Source organism: Coturnix japonica, unplaced genomic scaffold (assembly GCF_054131305.1).
Source record: "Coturnix japonica strain WE unplaced genomic scaffold, WE-NBRP24 Scf075, whole genome shotgun sequence".
NCBI lineage: Eukaryota > Metazoa > Chordata > Aves > Galliformes > Phasianidae > Coturnix > Coturnix japonica.
In genome coordinates this window covers 95,430-122,092 of record NW_028188978.1, presented here as the reverse complement: position 1 = coordinate 122,092, position 26,663 = coordinate 95,430, and the positions used below count along the sequence as shown (strand labels likewise).

At 56.6% G+C, this 26,663-nt stretch overlaps 1 protein-coding gene across 1 annotated transcript; it reads right to left on the bottom strand.

Annotated features, from left to right (window-relative positions):
* Positions 1-8,531: 8,531 nt before the first annotated feature.
* On the bottom strand, positions 8,532-13,649 carry NEUROD4 (neuronal differentiation 4). The gene is made up of 2 exons (XM_085534075.1): positions 13,488-13,649; positions 8,532-11,379 (listed from the first exon to the last, which is right to left on the bottom strand). The coding sequence occupies exon 2, from the start codon at positions 11,368-11,370 to the stop codon at positions 10,378-10,380; it is 993 nt and encodes a 330-aa protein (XP_085390201.1). The 5' UTR covers positions 11,371-11,379; positions 13,488-13,649; the 3' UTR covers positions 8,532-10,377.
* Between the last annotated feature and the right edge of the window lie 13,014 nt (positions 13,650-26,663).

Sequence of the window (26,663 nt, the reverse complement as noted above, 5' to 3'; positions counted from 1 at the left end):
ATTGGGGAGATGGTCTCCTGCTGGGGTGGGTTTGCAGGGGGCAGATTGCAAAGGGCAGAGCACAGGGGGATGATGATGATGACCTGCATATCTGGAGCCCACCCTAAAAGCTTTCCAAGCGGAGCTATCAAGGCAGCTGGTGGCAGCTGCTTGCTGCAGGGCTGCCCTGGCAGAGCATCCAGCTCCTCCTCCCCAACCCCAGCTCAGATATCATCCCCGTGGTGCCCAACTGTCCTTCCCTGTCCATCCACAAGGATCCCGGCATCACAGAGGATGGAGCTCTTCCCTTTGCATCTCTCCCACCTGCATCTCACCCCTTTGCATCTCACCCCTTTGCATCTCTCCCTTTTGCAGCTCTTCCCTTTGCAGCTCTTCCCTTTGCATCTCTCCCCATTGCATCTCTCCCCTTTGCATCTCTCCCCTTTGCATCTCTCCCCATTGCATCTCTCCCCTTTGCATCTCTCCCCTTTGCATCTCTCCCCTTTGCATCTCTCCCCTTTGCATCTCTCCCCTTTGCATCTCTCCCCTTTGCAGCTCTCCCCTTTGCATCTCTCCCCTTTGCAGCTCTCCCCTTTGCATCTCTCCCCTTTGCATCTCTCCCCTTTGCATCTCTCCCCTTTGCATCTCTCCCCTTTGCATCTCTCCCCTTTGCATCTCTCCCCTTTGCAGCTCTCTCCTTTGCAGCTCTCCCCTTTGCAGCTCTCTCCTTTGCAGCTCTCCCCTTTGCAGCTCTCCCCATTGCATCTCTCCCCTTTGCATCTCTCCCCATTGCAGCTCTCCCCTTTGCAGCTCTTCCCTTTGCAGCTCTCCCCTTTGCAGCTCTTCCCTTTGCAGCTCTTCCCTTTGCATCTCTCCCCTTTGCATCTCTCCCCTTTGCATCTCTCCCCTTTGCAGCTCTTCCCTTTGCAGCTCTCCCCTTTGCAGCTCTCCCCTTTGCAGCTCTCTCCTTTGCATCTCTCCCCTTTGCATCTCCCCTTTGCAGCTGCAGGACACCCAGGGCTGATTTCCCTTGCACCCATTTCTGGGTTGAAAATGGAGTCAAACCCCACCAGGTTCATCTCACCCACTTGGCTCCCATTCTGCCCCAATGGGGATGGGAGATGCTTGGGGTGATGCTGGGGAGCTGCTCTGCACTTTGGGCTGCATCCAGAAGGATGTTCACATAGGGATGTGGCCAAGGACCCTGAAGACCCCTTAGTGTCCTGCATCCTGTGCATTGCCACAATGGACCCCAATAGACCCCAATGATCCACCCCATCCCTCCTGCTCTGGGGACAGACTCCACATAGAGTCGAGGGACCCCCTAAAAAGTGTTGGGAAATGAAAGAAAACAAGCAGAGGAGAAAGGGAAGGGCAGGAGAAGGGAGGAGAGGAGGGGCAGGTGTCAGCAAGCTGCCTCCAGCCATCTGTTGCCAGCTCAGGGAATCAGGGCCCCCCTCCCAGAGCTGGGTCTGATGGGGATGATGCTCTCTCTTGGGGGGGACACACGGCCACGTCCCCCACCTGAGCGCAGTGGGGGATGTGGGGCTGAGAGGGAGCGTGGGGGGAGGTGTGGGGCTGCACCCAGGAGGAACGGGGCCGTCCCCGTGGTGCCCCATAGAAACTCGCCTGGCAGATGTGCCCCCTCTTATAGTCAGGGTTATATGAGGCGAGGTAAGAGCAGCCCTGCAGTGTGGCTTTAGGGGGGGCACTAAGGCAATGAGCATCATGCAGGGGGTGCAATGAGCACCAGGGGGTGCGTCCTCATATCATCGCCTTGAGTGGCTCCAAAGGTGGGCAAGAGACCCCCAGAAAGGTTCCCATCCTAAGGCACGGCTCTGCCCTATACCCCACAACCAGACCCTGGGTCCCACACCGTCCCCATAGGAGCTTTATGAAGAGAGGATGAGGAGGGTCCCCATCCTAATCCCGGAGGCTTCAGGGATTGGGACGCCGAGTGGAGGCTCATAATCCCTTTCCAGTAAGTGATACAGCCCTAACTGCCCCGATGGGACTCTGACCACATCTGGTCACACAGCCCACAGGGGGCTGCCCTGCATAGAGCTGTGCTAAGAGGATGAGGATGCAGATTGGGGGGGGGGGGGGATGTAGGATAAACCATTTACCCCGCGGGCTCTGTTCTCTCGGTGACAATCAGATGTCGGAGCCGAGGCTCCATCTGGGCACGGCGGCACCTTGGAGGCCCCCTCCTCACTTCGTGCCCCTTGCAAACAGCCCCTCGTCATGCAGCCACCTGCCATGCAGCTCCCTATGCTGGGTGCTGTGGTAGAAATACCCCCCCCCCCAATGCAGCCCCCCACCCTCCCAGCACCAACCCCGTGCTCTGCCCTGCGCTCTCAGCTCTGTGCCAGGGAAGTGATGCCATCCCAAGCACAGGAGGGGGCTCAGAAAGCTGCTTTCCCAGCCCTGAGTGGATGCAATGACCCCAAACAAACTCCTTGAGCATCCTAGAACAGACCCAGGGGCTGTGCCATGTTCTCCCCCCCCCTGGTCCATTTGGGGATGTAGGAGAGGGGCTGCATCCTATTGCCAGGCTCTGGGCACCACGGATCCTCCTTTCACAGCCAATGTTTCCCTCTGGGCTCCAAACCCGGAGCCCCTCCTGGGGGGGGGCATTGCTGGCAGCTGGGCTGGGGGCTGTGCTCAGTGCTGGGTTAACGAGCTCAGCCCCACAGCGCGGCCGTTAGCACATATGGGCACGCGAGCGGGGAGCGACGCGTGCCGGGATGCTGGCAGCAGTTTGGGTCAGAGCTCCCTTCTTCTCCCACAGCTGCACACTCCGTTCTGGACACAATATGGGGTGTGAGAGCAACCACGGTCCAACTAACGAGATGCTCAGGGCCATCTCCCTGCATCCCCCCTGCACCCCTCCTTTATCCCCCACACATCCTTCTTGCATCCCCCTGCATCCCCCCCTGCATCTCCCCTGCATTCCCTCTGCATCCATCCTATATCCCCCCTGCATCTCTCCTTCTTCCCCTGTGCACCCCCCCTGCACCCCCCATTCACTCCCCATTGCACCCCTCTTGCATCCCCCCATATCCTCCCTGCAACCCCCCCACTACACCTCCCTGCATCCCTCCTTCACCTCCCATGCATCTTTCCTGCATCCCCACTGCATCCCCCCTACATCCCTCCTACATCCCTCCTGCATCCCCCCTACATCCTTCTGCATCCCCCATGCATCCCCCTTACAACCCCCATGCATCCCCCCTATATCCCTCCTGAATCCCCACTACATCCCCACTACATCCCCCTGCATCCCCCCTTACATCTCCCCTGCACCCCACCTGCATCCCCCCCTACATCCCTCCTTCATCCCCCCTACATCCCCCATGCATCCCTCCTACATCCTTCCTACACCCCCCTACACCCCTCCTGCATCCCGCCTGCATCCCCCCTACATCCCCCTTACATCCCTCCTGCACCCCCCATGCATCCCACCTGCATCCCCCCTACATCCTTCCTGCATCCCCCACTGCATCCCCCTTACATCCCCCCTATATCCCCCATGCATCCCCCATGCATCCCCCCTACACCCCCCCTACATCCCGCCTGCATCCCCCCATGCATCCCCTATGCATCCCCACTGCATCCCCACTGCATTCCCCCTACATCCCCCCTGCATCCCTCCTTCATCCCCCCTACATTCCCCCTACATCTTTCCTGCATCCCCCCTACACCCCATCTACATCCCTCCTATATCCCCCATGCATCCCCACTACATCCCCCCCACATCCTCCCCTCACCCCTCCTGCACCCCCCCCCCCTTATAACCCCCCCCCCCCCTCCCATCACAGAGCAGCCCGTGGCTGTGGGTCAGACCCATCTATGGGGTGACGCTCCCATTGCTATTGACCCACAGCTGCCTGCAGCCGTTGCAGAACCACGCAGGGCCAACAACGGCCGGGGCTGTGTCCCCACTCACCTCTCCCCATGTAACCCCCCCCCCCAATGATAAGGGACACCCCGCGGGGATGCGGAGCAGCCAACTGTTCCCCGCTGAGGCCGGCGGGCCGCAGCCCGGGCTAATCCAATCCATCAGGGGGGTAATGAGCTATGAAAGTGCGGATTCAATTAAAGGGGGTCGGGGGGGGGATTGCGACGGAAGGCAGAGCCCGGTGGCAGACGGAGAAAGGAGAGCTCTCCCCCTCTGAAAGGGTCCATCTGTGCCGCCGGGTCCCGTCTTTGTGCTCCTTGAAAGGGACAGCGGTGGCACAAAAGCGGCCGTAGAGGCTGCAGTGCTCTCCGTTTCCCCCCGGGGAGGTGGGTGAGGGGGTGACGGGGGTGGGGAAGGGGAAACTGAGGCACGGAGGGGTGAAGGGAGCAGCACCAGGTTGGGTTTGGGGAGCAAAACGCACTGCTGGCCCTATGGATGCACGCAGCTTTGGGGGTTGCTTTCTATTTCCTCTTGGATTTGGGGGTCCTTTGGTGGGTTCTTTATAGCCCCATTGCCTGGATGAGCCCCCCCAGAGCTCAGCTCTTTGCTCCCTCTTACATTGAAGCTCAGTGCCTCAGTTTCCCCATCTGGATGAGGGATGGATGCACCAAGGTGTGAGTGTAAAACCTTTCAGCTCCATCTCAACTCCCTGCATCCCTATGGGATCCCACAAGCCTGGAAATCACCCCCATCCCTATGGGATCCCACAAGCCTGGAAATCACCCCCCATTCCCACCCCACTCCCCCCTTGGGGGCTCTTCATAGGAGAGCCACCCCCTGATTGTGACCTGGGGGGGGGTGGGGGGGGATTGGGATGGGGACGAGTTTAAAGACGGGATTATTCCTGTTCAAATTCTGATTAAACCATCCCCAAGCCGCCCTGCTACAAGATTAAGCAGAGCTCTAATCTCAGCCGAGCAGCAAGACTTGGTCAATAACTCCCAATCTCTCCGCTTGTTAGTTTATCTGGTGGGGATTAAGCAGGGAGGTTCCTGAACTTGTATTATAATAGGATGGTTGGAAATAAAAAGAGGGGAAAAAGGGATGTATGTGTGTGTGTATGTGTGTGTGCCAGCAATGCCTTGTAGCCAGGGCTGGAGCTGCCCCATCCCTATGCTGTTCTATGGGGAGCACAGAGCTGGTGGCACCCATAAGGTGTCCAAGAGTGAGACCTGAGTGCCCCATATTAAGGTGGGGGGGGGGGGGGTTGGACCCTCCTCACCCTACACACCCATCATGGAGCACCCCAAGGTCAGACAGCCCCACCAAAGGCAGGGTAGGGATGTACCCTGGGGTGCCAGGTGGACTCATGGCATCTTTAGAGCTCTCTGGGTCCTGTTAGCAGTGTGTTCCCCATTATCAATGGGGCTGGGAATGGTGGCTGAGATGGGATGGTGCTGGGATGTGGGGTGTTCTTTGTATGAGGGATGCTACGGAGATACGGGATGATTTGGAGCCATGGGATGCTCCATAGGTGCTGAATGTCTTGGATATATGGGATGGTCCAGATGGGGGACGGCCATGGGAAGTGGGTTGGCCTCAGGATGTGGGGTGTTCTAGTGATAGATTATGGGATGCTGCAGAGGAATGGGGTCCTCCAGAGATGGAGGATGCTGCAGAGATGCTGAATGCTCAAGAGATGTGGGATGTTCTGGAGATATGGGATGCCTTGTTGATATGGGGTGCCCTGTAGATATGGGATGCTCTTATTGATATGGGATGCTCCGTAGATATGGGATGCTCCATAGATATGGGATGCTCTTATTGATGTGGGATGCCTTGTAGATATGGGATGCTCTGTAGATATGGGATGCTCTGTAGATATGGGATGCTCTGTAAATATGGGATGCTCTGTTGATATGGGATGCTCTGTAGATGTGGGATGCTCCATAGATATGGGATGCTCTTATTGATATGGGATGCTCTGTTGATATGGGATGCTCTTATTGATATGGGATGCTCTGTTGATATGGGATGCTCTTATTGATATGGGATGCTCTGTAGATATGGGATGCTCCATAAATATGGGATGCTCTTATTGATATGGGATGCTCTGTAGATATGGGATGCTCCATAGATATGGGATGCTCTTATTGATATGGGATGCTCCGTAGATATGGGATGCTCCATAGATATGGGATGCTCTGTAGATATGGGATGCTCCATAGATATGGGATGCTCTTATTGATATGGGATGCTCCATAGATATGGGATGCTCTTATTGATGTGGGATGCCTTGTAGATATGGGATGCTCTTATTAATATGGGATGCTCTGTTGATATGGGATGCTCTGTTGATATGGGATGCTCTTATTGATATGGGATGCTCCATAAATATGGGATGCTCTTATTGATATGGGATGCTCTGTAGATATGGGATGCTCCATAGATATGGGATGCTCTTATTGATGTGGGATGCTCTGTAGATACGGGATGCTCTGTAGATATGGGATGCTCTTATTGATATGGGATGCTCTGTAGATATGGGATGCTCCATAGATATGGGATGCTCTTATTGATATGGGATGCTCTGTAGATATGGGATGCTCTTATTGATATGGGATGCTCTTATTGATATGGGATGCTCTTATTGATATGGGATGCTCTGTAGATATGGGATGCTCTGTGGATGTGGGACACTCCAGATGCAGGATGGATGGAGCAGATGCTGGGGGAACGCCGGCCCTAATCCCTTGGCCCCGGCCCTGCTGCGTAAACACTCTGTACAGCTTTGCAAACAGATTGAAGCACGGCTGATCTGGAGCGCAGCGCAGAGCTTAGGGGCTTCATGGAGCCAGCAGTGGGATTTAGGTGAATTCCCCACCCTGAGCTGTGGGATGGGGGGCCCAGCCCGGCTCTGTGGGGCTGTGGGGATGTGGGGAGGGGGGCTGGATCTTCCCCAATCTCCTAGACCCTAATAGGGTATGGAGGGAGGTGTGTGGGGTTGGGGAGCGCTGCCCTCAGATGAATGGGAATGTGGTTGTTGTGGGGTGATCTGATCCCAAAGCCTTCTGCCTTCATCTCCTTTGGGTTTATGGGCATCCTCCACCATTTGGGGACACATCTGCATCTCAGATCCTGGAGCAAAGGGGGATCTACCCCAACATGGGGCCACCTCCAGCACCATGGCAGGAAGAGATGCTCTCTGAGAGCTGCAGGGATGAGTTGGGTGCTTTGTATCGTGGTCCCAGCTTTTCAACCACCCCATTTTAACCCTATTTAAACCCAATTGATGGCCACGCTGAGCAGATATCCCAGCACACCCCACATCCCAGTGTGCCATCCTCAATGCCACCACTGTGTCCCTATGGGGACCACGCACAGCTCCTCACTCATAGGAACACATTGACCAGAAAGAAAAGCAAGCTGCCAAAATCTGCTGTGTCCCCCCCCCCCAACCCAACCCCAAAAGGGGGGTGGAAAAGACGATTAACTCGAGAACCAGCAGTCTGATATTTCAGCTTAGTGGGAAAATCCTCGTGGTTTCCCAAGCTGGCCACATTAGGAGCTCAGTCGCTCCACGGCGTTATCAGATTACAAACAATATCAGAATTACAGCTTTTAAAGCTGGGTTTTACAGGGGCTTAGCAATTATACAGCCACCCCATAGGGGGAAGAGGGGGCGGTTTGGGGTTGGGACCCTCTGGGAATAACCAAAGGAGCACCCAAAGGGGGTCCCTGCTGTATATCAGGGGGAGTTGTTGCATAGGATTGCATGTGTGTAGGTGTGTGCATGCATGTGTATAGGTGTGTGCATGCACGTGTATAGGTGTGTGCATGCATGTACATGACCCAGGAGCATGGGTAAGGAAGGTTACTGGGTCTTTGCACACACGTGTGCGTTGCTCCATCCCAGCCATGCACCCCACACCCACCCATGTCCCCCTCTGAGTTGGGGGCATAGGAGATCCCCCATTGCACATCCCCAATCCCTTTGCAAAGAGGCTGCAGCTGCAGCCCCCCCCCCCCCCAGAGAGCCCCTCACCGTGCACAGCTTGCAGGGATGTGACACTCAGTGGATCCCATTGGGCTCAATGCAGCAGCCGGCGTGGGGCTGGGGGGGACAGGGAGGCCCAGAGCTGCGTGGGGACACGTGGCACAGCCCCACATTGGGGGGTGGAGGGAGGAGAGGTCCCCATGGTTTTGGGGACAGCTGTGGGGCACGGGGCTGCAGGAGCAATGCACTGAGCAGCAGTGCAATGCACACACTGAGTGTGGATGTGGGAGGAGGTGGGACACTCGTGCATGCACACTTGTGTGTGCACCTTTGCACGTTGCTCTGCTTGAGCTGATGAGTGAGTGTGTGTAGATCTGCATGGGAGTGTGCAAAAGGACCCGTGCAAAGAGACAGGGGTCAGATACCACCATCCTCACCCCTCTATCCCCACTCCATCACCATGGGGACCCTCCTAGGTTCACCCAGAGCCCCTCAACCCCCCCTTCTACCCCCACTTGGGGACCCTCTTGGGCTCACCCCGACCCCAGCCCACCCCTTACTAACCCCAACACTTCCCCTTTGGGGTCACACCTCCCATCGTTCCCCCCCATCACCACGCTGACAAGTAGAAGGACATCCCCAGGGTGACGTTGCTTCAAACAAGACCACAACTTTATTATATGAGCTAAAAACCCCAATTCTGTTTTCTTTACAAAAGGATAAACATTTGCTCTCCGTACAAAAGGGATCTGGGGGGGCTGGGGAAGGGTAGGGGGGGGTTGGTCGGTGGGAAGGGACATCCAAATTCCCACCTCGATACAGAACAGCTCTGTATGATGGCAAGGTTTTGCCCAGCTGGGCTCACCAGGCCAATGGGATTTGCTGGTGCAGTTGCTTGGATTTGGGTGAAAAAAACCACAAATTATTGCATAGCCTTCCAAGTTATTGCTCATAGAAATACGCAGGGATGAGCTGGGAGCTGACGGGCACCATCCGAAGGATGAGAAGTATCAGTGTTAAATACGGAGCTCACCACGATGATGGGTTACCCTGGGGTTGAGGGCTGGGGTTACTCAATGGAAAATGGATCATCAGGGTATGGAGGGGGAAATAAATTAAATAAATAACGGCTAATAAATAATCCCGGAGTGGTGGAAAACGTGATGAGAACCCCCCAGCAATGCATGGGGATGGGAAAGGAGGAACGGGGGTAAGGAAATAAGTTAGGCAGCATCAGCACCCCGAGTAAATAATAAATAAAAGAGGGGAAGAAGAAGATGAACTTCTTTGGGCTGGATGTCTTCGGGTACAGCAAGGGTCAGGGCTCAGCCTGGGTATGGACATCCATGAAAGCATCACATCCGTGCACCCACAATCCCAACCAAGGGATCAGGAGTGAGGAGTAGGGCTCAGGAGGGGGATGGAGTCCTACAGTGGAGGAGGATGGAGTCCTACAATGATGCTCTGGAGGAGGATGGAGTCCTACAGTGATGCTCTGGAGGAGGATGGAATCCTACAGTGATGCTCAGGAGGAGGATGGAGTCCTACAGTGATGCTCTGGAGGAGGATGGAGTCCTACAGTGATGCTCAGGAGGAGGATGGAGTCCTACAGTGATGCTCAGGAGGAGGATGGAGTCCTACAGTGATGCTCAGCAATTTCCCACCTGGCTCCATAGAAGGAACTCCACCACTCTGGTTACATCTCTTATAGAAAGGGACCCACACTGTGGCTGATCTCTCTGCCCCAAGAGTTTAGGTCTACCTCTGTTGGTCCCCGAGGTTGGGATGGAGCTGAGGAAGGTGTGAGCCTGTCTGGATCACAGTAATGGGGTTTTCTGTTGGATGGGAAGCATCGTGGGGGAAAAACCCCTTTGGGTTCTGGCAGGTGGTCCTGGGAGCCCACTGGGGAAGCACGGCATCATTGGGGTGAAGGGAAGGGACACGGGTTGGAGCCCACCTGGAGCAGGACACATCACTCACAGCATCCCTCTGCCCCAAGGTGAGTCAGGATGGTGTGGCAAACCAGAGACGTGGGGCAGGATCCCATGGAGCAAAGGTGGGAAACGCTGTGGGGCAAAGGCTCCTCCATGAGCATCCCTGGTGGATGGGGGGCGTGGGGATACCAACCTCAGGCTCCTCCACCCCAAATGGGTTCAGCTCATGGAGAAGACCCACATACACAGTCACTCCTTAGAGCTGGTTCTGCTTCGAAGCCCACATCCCCCCATGGAAAGGTGTGATGCTCAATGGAGGTGTGGGACTCCGCAGTGCAGTGGCTCTCAGGAAGGGTTTACATGGCTCCTGGGGATGGCTCTGAAAAGCAGCACGGTGACACGAGTGGGAGGGGACAGGAGGGCCATGGGGATATCCCATGGGGCTCAGGAGTCCACCACACTGCCCCACAGCAGTGATTTCCTCGCCCCCATTGAGCTCCATTCATAAAAGAGCTCCTCAACGTGGCCCATCGCTGCACCAAGAGTCTGGATCCGACCCTGCTTTGCTACTCGTTGAAGATGGCATTGAGTTGAGGCCCGGCCACGTGGTGAGGGTAGGACTCATAGCTCATGTCTATGGGGATCTCATAGCGGGGCACTGCGTTTTGGAAGTGGGTGGGATGTCCATGTGCACCAGCCAGGCTGACTGAAGGGTAGTGAGCCATAAAGGCGTAGGGTTTATCCAGGTCTGGAGAGCCATCCTGCTTCAAGGAGAAGTTCCCACTGATGCTCAGGGGAGGCGTGAGGGGACCCTCGTATGGGGGAGTGGTGCAGTCGGGGGGGTTCCCAAAAGAAGCATCCACCAGGCTCTTGAAGGCGGGGGGCTTTAGGTGCAGCAGGTGGGTTTCCATTGAGCCATAGGGGGGGCTGGGCAGCCCTGGGGACTGGTAGGTGAAGGAGTGGCTGGAAATGGCCGACTCACACCCCGGGGTCTTCTCCTCGTGCTTATCCAGGAATAAGGTCTGCGGTCCCAGCTGCAGGCAGCCAGCCACCAAGTTACTGGTGGGTTGGGATAAACCTTTGCAGAGCATCTCCACGAAGCTCTTCCCTTCTGGAGTCTGCCCCGTTTCGAGCACCTCAGACAGAGCCCAGATGTAATTCCTTGCCAACCTCAACGTCTCGATCTTGGAAAGCTTCTGGGTTTTGGAGTAACAGGGCATCACCCTCCTCAGGTTATCCAGGGCATCATTCAGTCCATGCATCCTCGTGCGCTCCCGAGCGTTGGCTTTCACCCTCCGAGCCCTGAACCTCTCCAACCTGGCCTTGGTCATCTTCTTCTTCTTTGGTCCTCTTCTCTTCGGCTTCTCCCCATCATCCTCTTCCTCCTCTTCCTCCTCGATGCTGTCGTGCTCTTCGTTCAAGCCCGGCACCAACCCAAAAGTTCCTTGCCTGCCATTCTCTGCCTTCAGCTCATCCTTGGAGCTCAGAGCTTCATCCATCCAGCTCTGGGTGCCCACCAGCTCTGCCATCTCTTTGGGTTTGGTGTAAGTCTTCGTCATCCCTCAGCTCTGCAATGAGGAGGGGGGGAGAAAACAGGAGATGTCAACCAAATCCAGCGGGAACTCAAGTCATCCCCCCCAAAGGGTCACCCCTTCTGTCCACCTACAGCACCTGTCCCTACAATAACCTCCAATGGGTTTTATGATAAGCTCCTTGTTGCAGCATGGGGCATGCAGCAGCCCGAGTCTGATTTACCCTAAAAGGTTGAGTTTTGGACAACATGAAAGGGGCAGTGATCAGCTCTCCATCTCCCATCCAACACACAGCACCAGGAGCCAAGGAAGACTTTTCCTAAGAGCTTTATTTTTTTAGAGGAATTCAACTTCTCTGAGCTTATTTTCTGTTATTTTGGGTTATTCTCAGCCAAGAGTTTGGCTCTGACCTCCCTATTTCCTCCAACCTGAGCATGTTTTATCAGCCTATCCTTTACCTCTGCCTTAAGAGCACAAAGCAGCCGCGGTTTCATGTCCATCAGCCCCACGGATCCTGTCACCGTGCCCGACTCATTTAATAAAGCTTAACATCTAAGCAGCTTTGCTGAAAGTGTGCTGCCCAAACCCTGGGTCCACCACCCCATCCACCCCACGTGGAAAATCCCACTTTTAATATGCAAGATGGGGACGGTAGGCTGGATTAGGGTGTTCACTGCATCCACCGTAGCCCAGGAGGACCGTGTGGCTTCTATTAGGTATAACAGGAGGAGAGCATCAGATGCTTTGAGATCTGGTGAGGGGAGGTGATGATGGAACACCTGGATGGGCTGGACTTGGTCCTTCCTGCATCCTGGTGGGATCATCAGCAAAGCATTGGGGCTGTGAGCCCCAGTTGCTTCCCAGTTTATCAATAGAAGGAGAACTGGGAGGCCATCATGGAATGGGAACCTCTCCAGCCCGTTTTGTTGGGATACCTTTGGTTTTGGATGTCTCCATTCCGCATTATCTGAACCAACCAGCAGAAGGAACCCATGGGAGCTATTAGGAATAGGTGAACGGTTGGACTGGATGATCTTTTAGGTCTTTTCCAACCTTGGTGATTCTATGATTGCAGGAGCAAATCTGTTCAAACTAGAACTCAGTTCCCAACTTGCAATGGCTCAGCTCTCCTGTGTGCTCCTCGCCCCTCATTGTATCCCCAGGCACCCCAAAACAAGAGGGTTCCACTCCTATTCTGTTCCTACAGGACCAGGAATCAGATTCCAGCCCTTCCTTCAGGACAAAGAGCTGCACAGCCCATGAACTGAAGACCCCGACCCCAACCAGGACCAGCCTTCAGCCCCAGTATGGCCATGGGATGGCTATAGGAACGCTGCTGTCACAGCCCTGGACCCAGGAGCTCCTGCAGCCTCAGTCCCACTCTTGGTGCCAGCCCCCTCCTCAGCCAAACAGGGACAGAGAAGAGGAGATGCAATGGATCTCGATGGAGGGAAATCTGCTCAAGGACATCCATGCACCCCTGGAAAGGTGAGGGGGAGCTGGGGGTGTTTGCATCCATTACATTCAGCCTGGCCTCAGGATGCAGCACTGGGGATGGGGAGAGTTTGTGGGACCAGGCTGAGTCAAGAAGGGTTAGTTAGGGGAAGGCACCGGGACCCCCACCTCCCCAGCTCTCTACATTGGGCACTGGCCATCTCCAAGAGCTGAGGATCAAAAGCTGTCGGCTGGGGTATGTCCCCATCACCCCCATCACCTCCATCACCCCCATCACCTCCATCACCTCCATCACCCCCATCACCTCCATCACCTCCATCACCCCCATCACCTCTATCACCCCCATCACCTCCATCACCCCCATCACCCCCATCACCTCCATCACCTCCATCACCTCCATCACCCCCATCACCTCCCATCACCTCCATCACCTCCATCACCTCCAGCCTGAGCATCGGCTCAGCCCCGACGTGATGGGGAGGGGGGTCCGGTCCAGTGCCAGGTAAAACCCTGCGGGGGTCCCAGTCCGTCTCCAGGACCTCATCTGGGGCAGCGCACCCCCCCGGTGCTGCCTTCGGACCGATGGCACTAAACCCCCCCGGTGTCCCGCCGTCGGGGGTGCACGGAGCCGGGCGTGGAGCCCCATCTGAGGGGTCGTGGCATCCCTGGAGGTCCCGGTCCGCCCTTACCTGGGCACCGGAGCGATCCCCCGCTGTCACTCTCTCATAGTGGCTGCAGCCCCCGGGGGTGCGGACGGCACCGGGGACGGCACCGGGGAGCGATACCGGCAGCGCTCAGTTTCGCTGTCGGGGCGGTTTTGAGAGCTCCGCGCTGCCCACGGCTCCTGCAATGCCTCCGTTCCCCCGTGACTCCTCCTCCGGGGGGGAGGTGACCGATCCCGGCTCCTCCCGCTGCCCCACGGGGCCCCGACGGCAAAACACGGGTGGTGGGTGATCCGGAGTGGGGACCCCGATCGACCCCCCGGGTTGGGTGCGCATGGCGAGCATCGTTGTGGATGATGGAGATGGGGGTGGGTTTCTCAGGATGGACATCACTGGGTGGGCACCTCCAGGTGGGAACAACAGGGTAAGCACCCCAAGATGGGCACCCCCATATGGGCACCCCCGGCTGGGTACCCCCGGATCAGTACCCCTCGATTAGAAGCCATAGATGGGCACCTCCAGGTGGGTACCCCAGGGTGAGCATCCTCAGATGAGCACCCACTGGATGAGCTCCTTTGGATGAATGACCCCAAATGGGCACCTCCGTGGGGTGAATATCCCCAGATGAACACCCCCAGATCAGCGCCCTCTTTGATGGGTACCCCGAGATGAACAGCATCAGATGAACACCAAATGGGCACTGTGAGATGGGCACCCCCAGATTGGCACCCTGGGATGAGTACCCCTGGATGGGTATCCCACTATGGGTACCCCACTAATGGTACCCCTGGATGGGTACCCCACTATGGGTACCCCCAGATGGGTACCCCACTATAGATAACCCACTATGGGTACCCCTGGATGGGCACCACTGGACATCATTCCCAGTTTCCCAGCACCAGGACAGTCCTCTCCCCATGGAGAGGTCCCCATCCAACACAGCACAGCCCTGGGTGCTGCTGGCTCTGACACAGGAGCTCGGGATGGGCACGGTGGCTGCGTCTCCCTCCTGGCTGTAATGAGAGTGCAAAGGGGAGTAATTAATTGCTGGTGTGGCCAGAAGGGGCCCATCTGAGCTCACTGCTGTCAGACAAGAGAAGGGGCCCAGGGCTCCTGCCTCCAGGTCTGGCTCTGGGCAGTGGGAGGGGGCAATGGAGAATAAGTAGAATAGATTAATTAAGGAGGAGATAGACGGGGAGCCCTTCATAGAGCAGGGCAGGGCTGGCCCCAGTCTCTGCTCCTGGTCTACCTGGGACAGACGCTGCATCAGTTTCCCTCTCTCTCCCAGTGCTCCCCAGTACAAACCACACAGCTATTGGTTTCCTTATCCATCCCCTGACTGCTGAACCTATCACTCAGCTCCTCTGCCCAGAGGGGATGTGGACACCCAGGTAAGGGGCTGAGCCCCTGCAACCCTGGGAGCATGGGGGTGAAAGGAGGAACTGCACCCCAAATCCACCCCCTATTCCCATGTCCACCATCCCATCCCATTCCCCATCCATCCTATCCCATCTCATCCCCATCCCTATCCCATTCCTTCCCCATCTCATCCTATTCCATCCTATCTCATTTTCATTCCATCCTATCCCACCTTCATCCCATCCTATCCCATCTCCATCCCTATCCCAGTTCTTCCTCATTCCATCCTATTCTATCCTATTCCATCTCCATCCCCATCTTCATCCCTATCCCATCCCTTCCCCATCCCATCCTATTCCTTCCTATCCCACCTTCATCCCATCCTATCCCATCTCCATCCCTATCCCATCCCTTCCCAACCTCATCCTATTCCATCCTATCCCATCCCATCTCCATCCCCATCTCTTCCCCATCCTATTCCATCCTATCCCATCTCCATCCCTATCCCATCCCTTCCCCACCTCATCCTATTCCATCCCATCCCATCTCCATCCCCATCTCCATCTGTACCCCCATCCCTTCCCCACCTCATCCTATTCCATCCTATCCCATCTCCATCCCCATTCCATCCTATCCCATTTTCATTCCATCCTATCCCACCTTCATCCCATCCTATCCCAACTCCATCCCTATCCCATCCCTACCCCATCCCACACTATTCCATCCTATCCCATCTTCACCCCCATCTCCATCCCCATCCCATCCTATTCCATCCTATCCCACCTTCATCCCATTCTACCCCATCTCCATCCCCTTCCCATCCCTTCCCCGTCCCATCCTATTCCATCCTATCCCATCTCCACCCCCATCTCCATCCCTATCCCATCCCCATCTCCATCCCTATCCCATCCCTTCCCTACCTCATCCTATTCCATCCCATCCCATCTCCATCCCCATCTCCATCCCTACCCCATCCCATCCTATTCCATCCCATCTCCATCCCCATCCCATCTCACCCCCACCCCTACTGACCATCCCTGCGTGGGGCTCTCCCTGCACACACCACCTTCCCACTCATTTAGAACACTCACAATCACATCTTTGGCAGCCTGGGATTACAGGGAATACTAATTAATTCATTAGTGGCTTCATGGCTTACTTCCCAGAGCCGGGCCGGGCCGGGCAGAGCTTTGAGGTGGGAGGGGGGGGGAAAGGAACAGATTGCAGCCAATAAATCTGCCTGTTGCCACCCCGTCCCCTCCCTGACAGATGGCTCCAACAGGTTCGGATGCACAAAGGGGACATGGGACCACGCCGGGGGGACACGGCCGCATCCCCACGCATAGGGATAACGGTGTCCCCCCCCCCCCCCTCTAAAACGCTTGGGAGCTCTGCTGACCCCCGGATACGAGCAGGGCGCTTTGTCTGTTGCCTTTCAGCGCCGCTCCGGGGCCGTCCACGTGCCGTACGTTAATCCCATTGTAAGGGGGCTTTGCATCTGTTCGGGTTACGGCAGCTCGGAGCCCCCCCCCCCCAAACCAACACAACCCCCCCCCTCCCTTCGGGATTGCTCGTGCAAGATGTTCCCCTTCCCGCTCGGCTGGAAGGGAGCCCACGGGGAGCTGGGATGGGATTCGATGTATGGAGGGTGGGGGGGCTGCGATGGGAAGGGAGACCCTCGTATCCCCAGCGGGTGATGCTGGGTGTTCCCATTGATACGCCCCCTGCAGCGATGCTGGGGCTGCCTGCAGCCAACCTATGCCCAGCTGTCCTCCCTCAGAGCCCCATAACCTTCCATGTTCCCCTTGCACCCATTGTGCCCACCCATCCCCTCGTAGCACCCTCCAACCCCCCCCCCCAAGAGGTGTCTTCCATCCCTCCCATACATCCTCCATCCCTCCATTCACCCCATTATCTCCCCCCTCTCCTCCTCACCCCATGTGTCCTCACATCACCCCTCCTCCTGCCCCTCCCCTATAGGTGTCGTCCCCCCCCAAGTGCCTCCCCACCCTTCCCATCCCCCATGTATTTCCCCCCCCCCCCCCCCAATATCCATCCCCACATCTCCATTCCTCAGGCATCAGTGTCTCATACTGTGTCCCCACCACTTTGCACATCCCACCCCCATCCCTGTGCCTCAGTTTCCCTTTGCTTTGGCCCAACAGGAACAGATACCCCCACCCTGGATGACACCTGGAGTGGATGGAGGCAGCAGGTCCATGTCCATGTCACCCCATCTATTGGTGACACTGGAGACATCCCCCACCCCAATACCATCCCCTGACCCCATCCCTTTCTCAGGACACCTCCCCCCCACAGATGCCCCCCACCCCTCTCTATGATCCCATAGATGAAACCACAGCCCCACAGGATCCTATTTGTGGGGTTGGGGGATATGGGGGCACACAGAGCTGCACAATGAGAAGGACCAGGGTCCAGCATTGGGGTCCAGCACAGAGCACATGGAGTAAAGGAGAGGACAAACCCCCCTCTATGCCCAACCCACGGGCCAGCCTCGATCCCGGCCCTTCTCTCCCCATCCCATAATGTGATTCTTTCTGCAGGGCCGTGGCCTGGAAGGGGAAAGTAATTGCCAGAGTAAATATTGTGAAAGCACACGGCTGCCCCGGCCCCGCTGCCCACAACCCGGCCTGGAATTCCTGGGCCAGTAAGGAAACGCAATTACCGCGTATTAACGGGGTCTAATTTAATCCTGACAGCTGCGCCGAGGCAGCCTGATTTGCATGACATTGGGGAATGCAATTAAAGTGAAATCAGGGCTGGGGGGCCCGGCTGGGCTTTGGTAAAGGGGGGAGAGCCCCGGCCGGCGCTCACTGACCCGTGTTTGTCACATTGAGCGATGGTGGGAGCAGGGATGGGATGGGATGGGGGGGGATGAGCTGTGTGACAAAAGGGGTCCCCCAAGGGGCTCAGTTATGGGGGTGTCTCCAGTCCCAATGTGGGTCTGGGGGCTGTCACAGTGAGATGGCAGCGAGAAGGGACCGTCTGTGTGTCCTTTGCCATGTTCCCATGTCAGGGATGCTCACCTCAGGAGCTCCTCCCACCCAATGTGAGGATAAGAACCCCACACTTGCGCTCACACAACCCCCTTTGCTGAGGGCTGCTGAGCCCTTTCTCGTAGCTCTCTGCCTCAGTTTCCCCCACAGTGCACCAAACAACCCCCCATAGGGCTGCCAGGAGGGGCTGGGACGCTGCCCGAGGGGCCAGATGGGGTCTGAAGGCACAGATGGGCTCAGCACCCAGCGCTGCTGTCCCCGGGGAGCGACCCCCTGTGCAGCACAAGGGGCTCATGGCCAGCACACGCTCTGGCTCTCTCCTCTCTTGGCCGCCTACATGGCAACTCCTGATGGCACAGCTGGGAAATCCCAGCTTCGCTCCCAGTCGCCCGCGGCCCCATAGAGCTGGCAGGGATGTCGGGCATCATCCCGAACCGCTGAGCCCCCGATAGAGGGGTTGGGGGCGTCCCCAAGTGGGGGCAGTCCCTGTTTGGAGCAGCGCAATAGGGGGCGGTGAGTGGTCCCCATTGAGTGTAAGGGAGAGCAGCGCCCCATCCCCGCAGTGGGATCCCCGGAGGGGGTGTGGGTGCTATGGGGAGCTATCGGTGCTCATCCCAGCCCCGTGCCAGCCTGCTTTGCATCTTAATGCATCTCCAAAGTCCATCCGTTCTGCGGGGCCGGGAGCTCCGACATCTGCTCGTAGGAGTTGCCTCCATCCCCTTCTCCTTTGCACTTGGGTTGGGGGGCACAGCTCAGGCTCCATCGCCCCCAATTTGCTCGTCTTCCTGTGTCCAAAACTCCCCCTGGATGCTCAGTGCATGGAGCTCACCCCTCATCCTTCCTCTTCCATGACCCCCAGTGTTCCGATACTGCAAAGCTCACAGTCACCACTGCATCCGGGGGCTGCGAGCACGGCTGTGAGTTCAGAGCATCAATGCCCAACTTGGGGGTCGATGTGGGGAAAGGGACCCCCATGGCAACACACCTCAAAGCTCCGAGAGGAGCCGGCTGTGAGCTGGATGCGCATCCCCGAGCGGGAGCTGACATCTGCTGGTAGGAAAACTCAGCAGCCCGCTGGGTGTCCGTGTCCCATAGTGGGGGGGCTCTCCATCCCAGTATTAGGGATCTGGTGTGAACTGGGGGCACTGGGAGCTGAGTTCTGTTCAAGCTGGGGAGCAGCTTGGGGCACAGGATGCAGGACAGGCTGTGGGAGCAGAGCCTGGGGCAGCACACAGCCTCAGTGTTAAGCTGGGATCTCACATTCAACCCCTTTGGGCTGCCCCAAAGGCCACTTCTGAGCCTTTCAGATGTCATAATGGGAATAAAAGGATCCCGTGACTCTTGGGATTGGATTCATCCCATTAAGAGCCTGTCCAGAAATCTCCAGAGGATGGAGGAGGTTTGTTCTCAGTCCCCTCCCTGCCTTGGGCAGGATGAAGTGGGAGGATAGGAGAGGAAGAAGAGGAGGGGAAGGGGAAGAAGAGGAGGAGGAGAAGGTGAGGAGGAGGAGAGGAAGGTGAGAGAGAGGAAGAAGAGGGGGAGGAGGAGAGGAAGAAGAGGAAGAAGAGGAGGGGGGGGGAGGAGAGGAAGAAGAGAAGGGGAAGGGGAGGAGGGGTGTTCCTTGGCACAGATGAGGACACTGCTGCCTGGCTGACCGTGGTGGGCCCCAGATGTTGCGCTGCGGGCATGGCTGAGCTCCCTGCCTGCTTGGCAGCCTCCTGGCACAGCTGCCTCCCAAACAGCCCCATAACAGCCCATAGGAACAGCCACGGTCCCGGTCCAGCTGGACCTGACCCAAACCCCGGCCAGGCATGAAGATTATCCAGCCCTGTGCAGCTCAGAGGAAATCAGCCCTAGGGAAAGGGAGATGGGACCCAATGCTGGCACCAGGACCCAGCCAAGGGATTTTCCAGGCTATTGGAGAGCAAAGGAAAGGGGGATGTTGGCTGGGGTTGGATGTGAGCATCCTCACAGCGTGTTCTCCCCAAAGAGAAGGGATTGCTCTTTGCAAAGAGTGTGGATTTACGAATTTACGAGCAAATCCATTCATTAGTTTATGAGAGGGCATTAATTAGAAACGGGTCCTCAGAGGGCTGATAGTCGGGAGTCGGGTCGTTAGGTCTGAGTGACAGTAATAGCAGTGAATTGAGTTAACTGAGATCCTCGCAGCCAGCTGGGTCAGCTCCAGGCTCCTGAATTGGCTCGGCTTGGGAACAGCAGAGAGTGAAGAAAGAGACGATGCCTTGGAGGGGGCTGCAGCCCCTCCTGGTGCTCCTCAGAAGGGCTGGGGGTAAATGAGGTGTGCTCATGTTTGGATCCATACCCAGCAGAGAGCAGGGCTGCTGTATCTCCAGGTTATGGGACTCCAACAGGGCTCAGAGCCTCGTGCTGGGTTTGCCGGGGTGGAATTCAGACCCTCTGTAAGAGATGGAGGGGTTCAATGGTGGAGGTGCACCCTCTCGTGGTGGCTGCAGGGCTCTCTCCATAACCCCCAGTGCCTCCCCAGTCCTTTGGGGACCTCTGGGGGCTCAGCATCCTGCTGTCATGGGGTACAACCACCGTGGGTGCCCCATCCCCATCCCCATTCCCTTCCCCATCCCCATCCCCATCCCAACCCCATCCCATCCCCATCCCCATACTCATCCTCATCCCCATCCCCATACTCATCCTCATCCCCATCCCCATCCCCATCCCCATCCCCATCCCATCCCCATCCCCATCCCCATCCCCATCCCCATCCCATCCCCATCCCCATACTCATCCTCATCCCCATCCCCATCCTCATCCCTATCCCCATCCCCATCCCCATCCCAACCCCATCCCATCCCCATCCCCATACTCATCCTCATCCTCATCCTCATCCCATCCCCATCCCCATCCCATCCCCATCCCCATCCACATCCCCATCCTCATCCCCATCCCCATCCCCATCCCCATCCCCATCACATCCCCATCCCCATCACCTGCCCTGTCCTTTGGTGCCCAAAGTGCCACCTTTTTAATGCCCATCCCCATGCTTTGGGGACAAAGCCACACTGCTCTATGCTTCATGCAACCACCAGTTCTCTGTCAGCCTCAGCCTCCTTCAAGGGGAGCAAACCCATCCCTGCTGACTCCATAACCCACCTCAAACAAGAAGCAGAATGCTGTGTGCCATCTCCCCGAGGGCATCCCACTCTATGGCAGCTCCCAGCAGCCAAACACGAGACTTTTCTCACCTGAGGTGGCACATTGGAGGTGGGAGCTGCTGCTGCTGCTGCTGCTGTTGCTGGAGGTGCTGCTGTTATCACTGCATACATTTATCCACCCCCCTGTGCTTTATTTGGCTGGTGCAGATGGAGGACTGAGCCATCAGAGCGCTGCTGGGTGGGTGCACAGCACAGCTGGGGGGCTCTGAGATGCCCACAGATGTTGGAAGGGGGTCATCCCTTCCAACCCAACCATCCCATGGCTCTGTGATCCTTAAGGACCCTTCCAACCCAACCTTATGGCCCTGTGATCCTTAAGATCCCTTCCAACCCAACCATCCTATGGCTGTGTGGTCTTTAAGGTCCCTTCCAACCCAACCTTATGGCCCTGTGGTATTTAAGGTCCCTTCCAACCCAATCATCCTATGGCCCTGTGATCCTTAAGGACCCTTCCAACCCAATCATCCCATGGCTGTGTGATCTTTAAGGTCCCTTGCAACCCAACCATCCTGTGGCTGTGTGATCCTTAAGGTCCTAAGGTCACTTCCAACCCAGCCATCCTCTGGCTCTGACTCTTAAAGTCCCTTCCAACCCAGCCATCCCATGGCCCTGTGATCCTTAAGGACCCTTCCAACCCAACCTTATGGCCCTGTGATCCTTAAGATCCCTTCCAACCCAACCATCTTATGGCTGTGTGGTCTTTAAGGTCCCTTCCAACCCAACCTTATGGCCCTGTGATCCTTAAGAACCCTTCCAACCCAACCATCCTATGGTTGTGTGGTCTTTAAGGTCCCTTCCAACCCAACCATCCCATGGCTCTGTGACCCTTAAGGTCCATTCCAACCCAACCTTATGGCCCTGTGATCCTTAAGGACCCTTCCAACCCAACCTTATGGCCCTGTGATCCTTAAGGTCCCTTCCAACCCAACCATCCTATGGTTGTGTGATCTTTAAGGTCCCTTCCAACCCAACCATCCTATGGTTGTGTGGTCTTTAAGGTCCCTTCCAACCCAACCTTATGGCTGTGTGACCTCTGAGGTCCCTTCCAACCCAACCATCCTATGGCCCTGTGATCTTTAAGATCCCTTCCAACCCAACCATTAGCAAGTTCAGCAAGTCCAGGAGGATTCCCATAGGATCCACAGGAGGGACACTGGGAGGCACTGAGGTTTGGGTTGGGACACCAGGGAGCTGATTTGTTAGTATGGGACACCAGAAATCATTGGGGTGGAGGTCAGGGACACCTGAAGGCTGAGCTTTGCTTTCCTAGCATCCCATTTCCCTTCTCATACCCAGCTTTTACGGTACCATTGGACCAATGGACCAACCATTGGTTGGACCAACCCATTGGACCATTGGACCGACCCCTCCTGGCCACCCCTCTGCACTTTCCTTGTGCTCCATTGGGACAACACACGACTCCAAGATGAAGACAAGAATCTTCTCCCCCACTCCTGCATAGATCAGCATCCTCCCACGGCGCTGCCAGCATCATCCTCATCTCCATGGCAATCCAGCATCCCCCGGCTGTTTTCAGCACCGAGGGGTGTCAGCGTTGCACATTTGACACCCTGAGCCCCCCACGCAAAGTTGGGCTGTGAAGAAAGTGGGGAGGAGAGAAGGGATGGGGCTCTATTCTGGATGGGAAATGCCAGCTGCTGTTAAGCTTGGAGATGGAGCTCCTACCCCAAGCAGAAGGGGAAGAGATGGGAAATGAAGCAGGAATGGTGCTCACCTTCCTGTGATGGGCAGTGCTGGGTGTGGGAGCCCAGAGTGGATTTACCCAACACAAGAGAAGCTTTTCAGTCACCTATGTCACATCCCATCCCCCAAATCCCTTTTGCATATGGGTGGGTGGGTGGCTGATGGGATCACGGAGTGATGGAGGAGATGGGGTTGGTGGTGCTGTGATGGGAGCAGCAGCATTGAGGGAGGGGTGGTCCCAACCCTGGGGATGAGCAGGGGGGAAGGGGAGACCAGTCAGCCCCAAAGTGGGGGGCAGAAGGTGGGGGATGAGGCACCGAGGAGGGGGAGGGAGGAGAAGATCCCACCCTGTGACACTCTATGCCCTCAAAGACCACCAGCCCTCCTTGCACCCAGGGCACCCCAGGGTGTCGTATCCCCCTGAATGGAAGCACTGGGAGACCCCAGAGCTGTCTTGCCAATAGAGTGGGTGAGTGAGACCACAAAAAGGCTGAGAAAAGCCCTCTGGAATTAACTGAACTCTGTTAATGAGAGGGGAAATCCAGGAAGGGAAATAACCCAGAGGGCATCCGGGTGGGGAGGGGTTCTGGCACAGGGATGGACCACAAAGGATTGGCCAAATTGGCTCTGGAAAGTGTCTGAGCCAGGGCTGGATCCATAACCCCCCCCTCCCTAGTAGGGCATCCCAATTCCTCTCATTTAATTATGGGGGTCAGGACCCCCAGTGAGCAAATAGGCTGCATTGATTTGCATTGAGAGGCACAGGGAAGGGTGCAGGACCTGCAGGCTGTGGCACTGCTTGAAGGTGACAACACCAAGGTCATGGCCTGTGTCCCCTCCTGGGCAACCAAAGGATGCTCCCATAGGATCCCAAAGGAGAATCTGTGCTTGGAGAGTGCTCTCCATCACCAGCACAGCCCCAGCGTCCCCTATAAACCTATAAACCCATAGCAGCCTGACCCCACAGCTCAAGGCATGGGAGAAGCCCTCCTATGTGTCTCTGAGCACCCAGATCCCATTGGGTCACCCCACAGCAGTGCTATGGGGCTGGAGAGCCCAGTAAAGGACAGAGGTGACCTGTAGGGTCCTCTGGGTGTCCCTAATAATGTCACCCAAGTGATGGGTTATGGAGATGGAGGATATCATGGACTGAGCAGCCAGCACATGAGGTGATGGGGAAGGTGGGTGGGGGTTTGGGGTCTGTCTATAGGGGGGATGCAGCAGTGGGGTGGTGTCCAAAGTGACTGCAGGCATTGAGCACAGGGGTCGGTGGGTATTGTAGGAGCATCACACATGGGAGTCAATGGGGGTTGAGCTCTTTATGGTGTCGAACAAGGGGTAGAAAATGGGACAGTGGAATATTCCATACTAACACAAGGAAAGCTTTGCTGTCACAGTGATGGAGCAATGGAAGGGGCTGCCCAGAGAGCACCAAGATGCTCAACGTGGATGCCCACCAATGAGACCTGATATGGGGAACCTGGCTTAGCAATGGGACTTGATAACCTCCATAGGTCCCTTCCAACCCCTACAGCCCCGTGGTTCTGTGTGATAGTGCCAAGATATGGGGTTTTTTTGCTATGAAAGCACAAGGAATCCATGGGATTCAGCCACCAAACACTACAATTGGGTCTTTGGATGGGTAATGGGGGAGATAATGGGACAGAAGAGGCAGCAATCAGCACTTTGCTTTATTGAAGGCTTTATTTGGAGCCGTGTTCAAGAGCTGCAGTGAGAGCTGGTGGCATTGGTGGCACCTGGGCATGGAGCAGAGCCCATAGACAGAGCACCATGTCCCCATATGTCCCCATTAGGGGAAGGCAGTGCTCACAACGCCAGCTGCTTGTTATTCTATTAGGAGAGAGAAGCAGAGAAGTGAGACGGGTCCCCCCCAACCAGGAGGGGCTGTGGGTGCCCCTCAGTCCCCCAAACCCTCCCACCCCATTGCTCCTCTCACTCGCTTTTCCCCCTATCAGCAGCCTGACAGCCCCAGCCAGGGTGTCCCCAAGGGAGCGCAGGAGGCTTTCCACCACGTCAGCCACATCCACCAGGGCTCCTTCAGCAGCTCTTACAGTCACCTTCGGATCTATGGGGAGAAATGGGGGTCTGGGAGATGCCCACTCCGTGAGCTGTGCCTGCATGGAACCCCCCCCGACCCCCAACCCCATCCCTAGAGCTGCAGGGAGCTCAGACCCCATGTTTTAGAGGGCAGGGAGGGATGAAGGAGCATCACTCACCTACTTACAGAGCACAAGAGAAGCGTTCTCTGTCTCATTGGGATGCTCATAGAGTTCCTAATGAAATCCCAACCCCAAACCCCACTGATCCCAAATGGGACCCCCACTTACCATGCCCCACATGCAGCGTCTCATTGACGGGCACTGCAAATGGAAGAGACACAGTGTCACCAAGCCCAGGCTGTGGGGTGCCAGTATGGGGACAGCCCACCCCATAGGTGGGACATACATCCCCTAAGGGACGTCCTGCCCCATTGGGGTGCTGCCCTACTCACAGCCCGCAGCCAGGCAGCAGGCCAGCCCTGCCAGCAGCAGCATTGCATAGAGCTTCATGGTCCCCACGGAGCTCAGGTGGTGAGCACAGCCTCGGGATGAGCCCAGGTTCTGTTGTGCCCCTTATGAAGGCACTGAGCACCAATCAGTGGGGATGGGGCGGTGGGAAGGTGCTGAGCTCAGGCACTGGGCCAGTGTGGGATTAACAAGGATCAGCCCCTGGGGGGGCACAGTGCGGATGGACCCGACCCAAACCCTCCTGGTCCCCCAGGGCTGCGCATATGGGATCGATTCCAAAGCATCCCAAAGACACAAAGCTTTGTGTGGCTGCTACCTGTATCCTCAGGACACCCCATAACCCCCCCTCAGTACTCCCCATACCCTCCATTATACCCCATATCCCCCCAGACCCCCCCCAGTACTCCCCATACTCTCCATTATACCCCATATCCCCCCATAACCCCCCCCAGTACTCCCCATACTCTCCATTATACCCCATATCCCCCCATAACCCCTCCCAGTACACCCCATACCCTCCATTATACCCATAACCCCCCAACCTCCCCCCTAGTACACCCCATACTCTCCATTATACCCCATATTCGCCAGTACACCCCATACTCTCCATCATACCCCATATCCCCCCATAACACCCCCCCCAGTACACCCCATACTCTCCATTATACCCCGAACCCCCCCAGTACACCCCATACTCTCTCATTATACCCCATATCCCCCCAACCCCCCCCCCAGTATACCCCATACTCTCCATTATACCCCATATGCCCCCCCAGTATACCCCATACACTCCATTATAATACCCCATATCCCCCCAACCCCCCCCAGTACACCCCATACTCTCCATTATATCCCATATCCCCCCAGTACACCCCATACTCTCCATTATACCACATATCCCCCCATAACCCCCCTCAGTACACCCCATACTCTCTCATTATACCCCATATACACTCCATGGTGTGGGGCAGAGCATCTCTCCCTCCCATTTTGGGGATGAGGATGGAGCTCAGAGCTTACCCCCCCCCATTAAAACGCCTGGGGAAGGAGGTGGATGAATAATCACCCCACACTGTTTCACATACAAACCCTGTCCAGGAGTGAGTGTGCACCGGGGAGGAAGGGATTTGCTTCTTGTTTCAGACATCCCCACCCGCAGCCATCAGCTCCATCCTCACGTCTTACAGGGGATGGAAGCAGCGGAGCGTGACCCCCATCAGGATCCACCTGAGTGCTCCCAAACCTCCATCAGAAGCAGAGAGAACAGGGGCTGAAATTACAGGGAAATAATGCAGGAGAGAGCAGGGAAACTCCTGGAGGGGGGTTTATTTGGGGAGGGGGGAAGGTTTGGGCTGCAGGGTGGGCAATGGAGCAACAAAGTGATGGTTGTGTGTTCTCAATGTGTGC

Excerpts from the sequence above, each read along its gene's own strand:
- NEUROD4 (XM_085534075.1), bottom strand. The coding sequence starts at position 11,370 with ATGACGAAGACTTACACCAAACCCAAAGAGATGGCAGAGCTGGTGGGC.